Raw genomic sequence first — 7,019 nt, 5'->3', positions numbered from 1 at the left:
TCCAGTTGATTATATTCCTAAACACAAGGATTTGATGTGCTAATTTTTGATATTGAACCATTCGAGAAAATCAGTTTTTTCATGCTCATTTCCTTCGCTACCTTCTTCTCCAAATTCAGAACAATTTGTTGTGTAAAAGCTAGCTGTCTTCACACTCTCTTTTTGCTGTTCCTTTTTCAAGTTCCCAGACTCTAATACACAGTTTATTTTTTCAAAGAATGATGTCCTTTATCTCATCATTCAAATATCTCCAGTATGATATAAATCAAGACGATGCCTGATTTTCTAAATATTCTATTGCTTGCATATGAACTTGCAATTCTTTTTAATTCCTAGAATGATGCTTGATTCCCTCAAAATTCTTGATTAAAATAACATCAATACAGCCAGGGAGCAAGGACTTTGGTCTTGCTAACCGCATGAAGCTAGTTTTGGTGTTTTGGCTTTTTGGGGGGAGGGTTTTTGTTTTATCATCCTTGTGCAGCCAAAACTCTCCATGTTCTTGCCTCCTAGCCTCCTGCTTGCAGGAAGGCCATCCTGTCACTAGAGAAATGTGTGCATTATTAGAACGATAAGCCAAAAGACCTCTTAATCTATCAAATCTAGCTGGACAACAATCAAAATACACAACTTTCAATTTAGGCCCTATAGCTTAGTTGGTTTGATAATGATATCTTCAACTCTTTTCTTGCAAAAAATTGATATTGCCTATTACTATGAAATGTATGAACAAATAAATAGTGAAACTCTAGCATCCATTAATAATTTTGTCCATCACGGGTGTCACAGCACCAAATTGGAGCCTATAGCATAGTTGCTTAACAATAATATCACCCACATTTTCTAACACAAAATCCAACTTGCTTGTTGCTGAGATAAAAAAAACAAAATGGTCCTGCAATACTTAATAATGCTGTCCATCTCAAGTACTAATGGCATCAATTATCTAATTCATTCTCATCATTCCCCTCCCCCAAAAGGGTCAACCTACTGCTCTTTTTCCCTTTCCAATATATCCACTTTACTTGTGGTGAAGTTCACATTAATCTAATCAAAAGCTATCCATACCTAATGCTTGCTTAATCTAATCCAATAAATAAATAAAGTTAGTTTCTTCTCCAATTCAAAAGTTACTCATGTGTCCAGAGAGGCTAACTGTACTGCATTTTTTGCTTCTTTCTGACTTTATCGGCTATATTTATATCTATTGTGTGTGAGTCGCCGATGAAAAAAAAAAAAAATAATTTTTTTATTAAATAAATAACATTACTATTAAAATTAACAACAATCTTTGAAAATTTGTAAATAATTATATGTTAATATACAGAGAACAAAGGTTTTCTAGTAATTTTTCACCAGTAAGTGACATGCCTAACTTACACATGCTCCATACTATGGTGTCGTCATAGATTCCACCGAGTACTGAATGACAGTTGCTTCAACTTTCCACTTTCCGGGTATGTGATGCCCGCCTCCACTCACCACCCCTCCCCTTGGGGTCTTCTCCTTTTACTCCAGACCTTAGATTTCCAGAATCCCAATTCACGCGCACTCCCTCTCTCTCCTCTTGTCCTTCTCCGGCTCCCGGGGAATTTCTCTGGATATGATCAAACTATTATCTCCTCTGGAGCTCAATCTCCGCCCTCCGATTGCTTCTGGGCTCCATGGCTTCTTCCACGGCTCCGCAGGGGCAGGGGATCCACAGGCATGACATCCAGGCCGCCATGGCCAAGGCCGTCGAGCTGAGGGCCCTCCACGCGGCGCTGCTCCAGGGGGGCAGCGGTAGCCCCGCCGTCCCGAGGCTCCCGCCCGGCGCTTCCCCTTCCATTTCCAGGGGTTCCAATCAATTCTCCGCCGAGGATTACCCCGTCTTCACGCCTGTGAGTTCTTGCTGCCCTTGGCGGACTTGGTGCCCATCCTTTTTTGTGGATTTTTTTGGGTTTCGAGTTGACAATCTTGGTTTAATTTAAGAAAGGTGGTTCTTTGGCATAGATTACTCTATGGATTGCTTGTTTGGGGGGAGTTTGATCGATTCGTAGTGTTGATTGATGGATTCTGGTATCTGGTATCTTGTTTCAAGGAGAGTTGTTAATGCTCTTTATCCGGCTAGGTATATTTTAATTCAAAGGGTGCATGGTAGTACGGTGTTTTTGTTCCTTCGATCGATGATATCTTTTCATGCATCCTGTGTTCTTGAGTGTGTTATAACTGCTATTTGGTACTCTGATGAGATGGATGTTTGTGGCATCTTTCATGAAGGGTTAAGTGGTTCTACGTTTACCCAAGCTGCTGGTGTTTTTTTTTTAAAGAAAAAGATAAGGATTCTTAATGTCTCTGTTTTTTTTGATATGGCGATAAACTTAATAGATCTCCTTATGCAACCGTATGACAATATATAAAGAAAATTAAAAAGAAACCCGCTATATGTGGAGAAAAATGAATTCAAGCAGGAAATCCATGATTTCTGCACTCTGAAAAGAGACTACATCAATGTGCAAGAACAAAGAGATGATTCAATTATAGAGAGCAATTAACAAGTATAAATAGGCCACCTTTGTTTATTTTTCTTCCATATTAAGAAAAAGACCCTCCTTTTCTGATGCTTCGCCGTATCTCTTTTTTACAAATACCCAGTAAAGCCACTTTCCCCTTTTTCCTTTCTTCCTTTTTTGATGAACATTTTCCTTTCGTCCTTAATGAAGCTTACATTTTTTATGCCAAGGACAGTTTCACAAAAACCCTCCTTTCACTTTCTCAGATGCTCTAGAGGTGCAGACCCAATGCTTTATAACCTTGCGCTCATAAACAACCATGCTGGAGTTTTCTTTCTTGAGAGATACAGGAATCCTGATTAGATTTCAGCATAATGTCCATTTTTTAACAAGGCAGTCAGGCACTCACTTCCTACCATTCTCTACATTGGCTTCTGCTGGGTTCTCAACCTTGTTAGAGTGTTTTTCCTCCTTATCTTCTCATCCCTTTCCTGGGTTATTCTGGACACGTTCCAAATATTAGCTAAATTTTACGAAAATCAGGACTTGTTCGTTGTAAACCATTGTTCCAAGCTAATTACCACGATTTATGTCCTTCAATAACTCAAAAAAGCTGAATCAATTGATTGAAGTATCCAAGCACATGATTGAGGTCATCCCTCGTGAATCTCAAAGATGCACATCTTTGTTAAGTTTCCTTCTTTAGTCAGTTGAATAGGGTGTTTGAAATTGCTGTAATGTGCTGGGCCAAGCAGATGACAAATTATAAGTCTCTATTAAGTGACTTGTTGACCTAATTGAGAGTTTCTATGGTAAAAATTTCATCAAATACTACTTCATCACTCTGTTGAAAACTGTATTCTCAAAGTAAAGAGTTGTACTAACTTTTAGCTCCTCTATATACGTAGAAATATGTAAGGCTTGGATCTTGCTTTCAACTTGGTTTTTGTTATTGTACATGCAAATATGTGGGCTGCTTGAATATTTACAATGAAGATTAATCACAAAATCTGTTAGTTTTATCAGTGAAATTTGGTATCTTGTTTTATTGACTCATCCATATAGAATCTCATTAGTGGCCTTGCATATCGTGGCAGTGTTGTCTTTGTTTGAAACTTTTTTTGTCTAAATGTTGAATAAAAAGAACAACATTGATAAGTCAAAAGAGCTAAGCCATTTAGTAGTTCTCCTTCCCTTACTTTTGTTGCATGTCCCGCGGGCCGGGGGGGTGATGGTGGTCGGGCTGGTAGTCTTTATTCTTTTTGTTGGCAGTGGTTTATTTCTTTGTTTGTGGAGGCTTGTTTTTACCTTCTGGTACTTGTCTTTTGTTGTGTATGCATATGCATTTTTAATAATTTCTAAGTTATAACTATACTGGCACTTGAATGCCTATCATTAGAAGAATGTCCATCATGCAGCGAAAAACGAAGATCTCTATATATTTTGTTACAAATTTATTTTCACAGGAGGATAGTAGTTGAACAAAATAACCATTCAAAAATCCTTTTTCTGGTTCATCTTTAATTAGAATTATCCATGAGATCTGTTGCTGTGAATTATGAGATCTTCATGTTACCAAGTCTTCCAAAGTTCGATCTTTCGATGGGTAGGGTTGTAAACAGACTGATATGAAGTTTTAGAGCTTCTAATTGAGAGATATAACTCGTTATTGGAATCTATGCAGATTAAAGAAGTATCTCCTAAGTAGTATTTATTTATTTATTTGTTGTGTTTGTAAAACATTTTTGTGACATTGAGATTTCTGCAGAGTTATGAAGAGGAACCCTTACCTGGATATCACTATATGCGTCCAGAAAACCGAAGCTTATCAGAAATCTGGCGCGGAATCGTGTTGGAAGAAGAAGGCAAAGATGATGAAGCCATTTCCTCTGATAATAGAAGTGTTAATAGATTTTCTTCTTCAAACAGTGAACAACATATTTGCTCTGCAAATAACCATTTCTCCAACAGAGGCTCATGTGTAAACCACATGTCCCTTCTGCCAATTGTTCCAGGAGCTGATATCCTTAAATCTTCGAGCAGGAGAACCAATTCAGGAGAATTCAAAACTGTAACAACATGCAATACATGCAAGCCTGCAACTATCAATAGGGAATCTGAAATTGATCACAAGAATCATAAGAATGTTACTAGCACAGCACCAGAGCCTGATACACAGCCATCCACACAGTTACCTACAAAGCAGAGAGGGCCAATACTTTCATGGTTGTTTCCCAAATCAAAGAAGAAGCCCAAGTCGGAGGTGTCTGCAAACACAATAGAATCCGAGGACATGTCACAACTTTTAAAAGACTGGGGTTTGTTTTCTCTTGAGTCATTGAAGAAGGAGCTGCTTGAGGCCAATCAGAACCGGGATGCTGCATTGACAGAAGTTGCAGAGATGAAATCTTCATTAGGAGAACTGAGACAGAAGCTAGTGAGCTTAGAAGCATACTGTGAAGAGCTGAAGAAGGCTCTGAAGCAGGCAGTGCAAGCAAAGAGCAGTCAGGTTCTGGACGGGCCAAATTTGTCAAAGAGAACAAAACCCATCAGTGGCAGCAGAGAAAATTTAATGCCTGTGAGCCATGAAGTAATGGTAGAAGGTTTCTTGCAGGTAGTATCAGAAGCAAGGCTCTCTGTAAAACAATTCTGCAAGACACTCATCCACCAGACCGAAGAAACTGATAGTGAGCTGATGGAGAAGCTAAATTTGCTCCTCCAATCACATCATATCACGGCGAGCAACAGGTACTCAAAAGGAGTACTGTATCATTTGGAAGCTGTTATAAACCAATCTCTGTATCAGGACTTTGAGAACTGTGTGTTTCAGAAGAATGGATCACCAAAGTTTCTGGATCCCCAGCAAGATCACCAGGAGAACTTCTCAGCTTTCGTTGCACTACGGAACTTGAGCTGGAATGAGGTATTGCGCAAAGGAACTAAGTACTACAGTGAAGAATTCAGCAAATTTTGTGATCAAAAAATGAGTTGCATTGTTTCTATACTGAATTGGTCAAAACCATGGCCTGAACAGCTCCTCCAGTCATTCTTTGTCGCTGCCAAGTGCATTTGGTTGCTCCATCTCCTGGCTTTCTCCTTCAGCCCACCGCTCGTGATCTTGCGGGTTGAGGAGAACAGAACTTTCGATCCCCTCTATATGGAGGATATCCTCTTTGACCGCCACAGAGCACAAGCTCCAGCCCAAGTCAAGATCATGGTAATGCCAGGGTTCTATGTTCAAGATAGAGTGCTCAGATGTAGAGTTCTGTGCAGGCACCGGTCTGTAGCATAACCATTCATCGTTCATACTAATGTTTTTTTTTTTAATTTAAGGCAAGCTTTTAGGCTTCTAGCCGCCTGTCATATCCGAATCAATCTCTCATCTCCATATTGTTGTATTCTTCTTTTTACCTTTTATTAAACTACAGGTGTGATAGACAATCTAAAACTAAACTGTCTTCCTATGTTCTGGGAGGGGAAGATTGTAATTTCTATTTTGACTATTGTTGAAGCGTGTTTTGTGTATCAGTTGAAGTGAGTATGAGCAAGGATGATATGTTCGATAGGATTTTGCTTTGCATAATTTATTCTACTAAAATTTGGGGTGAACTGTTAATAATTTAGCTGATGATCAAGTAGACCAACCGATGAAACTACCTTGTGTTGGCTGCATCATACGTGGAAACCCATAAGGTTTATAGATGACTTAGATGCAAGCTTTTCAGACAAATGACAAGGGAATCCATCTACAGAAGAAAGTAAAATACCCCCTGAAAAATTGAATATTTTTTACAATTGTTTGTTCCCTTTTACAGAGCATCTGCAATTCAGAGATGAGTCTCGATATGATGGAAAGTCATTTGGTATTATTCACCTGTGGCACCTGTGTTGCTCTAAATTAAGTTTAAATGATATAATTGTCTAAAGAAAGATTATAAATACATATTTTAAATGGCAGCAGATTACAAAGCATGTAAAATATATTTGAGCAACTTTTATGAGAAACTGTTGCCCGAATTTTCTTCCATGCTAAAAGCCCTGAAATATCAACCTGGCAATGATAGCTCTGCGCCATGAGAGGAATCAAAAAGGTGGGACAAGTAACACAGAGCGGGTCAGCTAGCACTGGGGAAAAGCAAAAGAAACATGGAAGTATGACCAATCGGAAGCATTTATGTGGTCAGGCAGATTCCTTGCGCACAACGTGAAAGAGTTATGCTTCACTTTATTTAACTTTGTACATGGTTGTTCAGGCATTAAGCCTCCTTTAATGACACCCGGCCTCTTTTTACCCTGAGTACAGTTGCACTTTCTGCAGAGGTCCTGTGATCTCTAGCGTTTTCCTTCCTCCAGTCCAGAGCCCCCAAAGGTACTACTTAGGGCATGAACAAGCATTTTCTATCTTTCTCCTCTGTGCAGGCCTCACCATTTGTTATGCTGAGAGAGGAACCACTCTATTTCCTGCAAATATATATATAATGGTGATTACTTGCTGAGCTATTCATGGTGATTAATTGCTGAGCTATT

At 39.0% G+C, this 7,019-nt stretch overlaps 1 protein-coding gene across 1 annotated transcript; it reads left to right on the top strand.

Moving 5' to 3' along the window:
- Window positions 1-1,421: 1,421 nt before the first annotated feature.
- LOC103714956 (IRK-interacting protein-like) lies at window positions 1,422-6,057 on the top strand. Its single transcript, XM_008802445.5, has 2 exons — window positions 1,422-1,880; window positions 4,261-6,057. The coding sequence occupies exons 1-2, from the start codon at window positions 1,665-1,667 to the stop codon at window positions 5,782-5,784; spliced, it is 1,740 nt and encodes a 579-aa protein (XP_008800667.2). The 5' UTR covers window positions 1,422-1,664; the 3' UTR covers window positions 5,785-6,057.
- The last annotated feature ends 962 nt before the right edge of the window (window positions 6,058-7,019 follow it).

Source organism: Phoenix dactylifera, chromosome 2 (genome assembly GCF_051530095.1).
Source record: "Phoenix dactylifera cultivar Ajwa chromosome 2, Ajwa_hap1_PhDact_Kaust_v1.1, whole genome shotgun sequence".
NCBI classification, from domain to species: domain Eukaryota; kingdom Viridiplantae; phylum Streptophyta; class Magnoliopsida; order Arecales; family Arecaceae; genus Phoenix; species Phoenix dactylifera.
The sequence above is the reverse complement of the archived record's forward strand: the minus strand, read 5'-3'. Positions and strand labels throughout refer to the sequence as shown.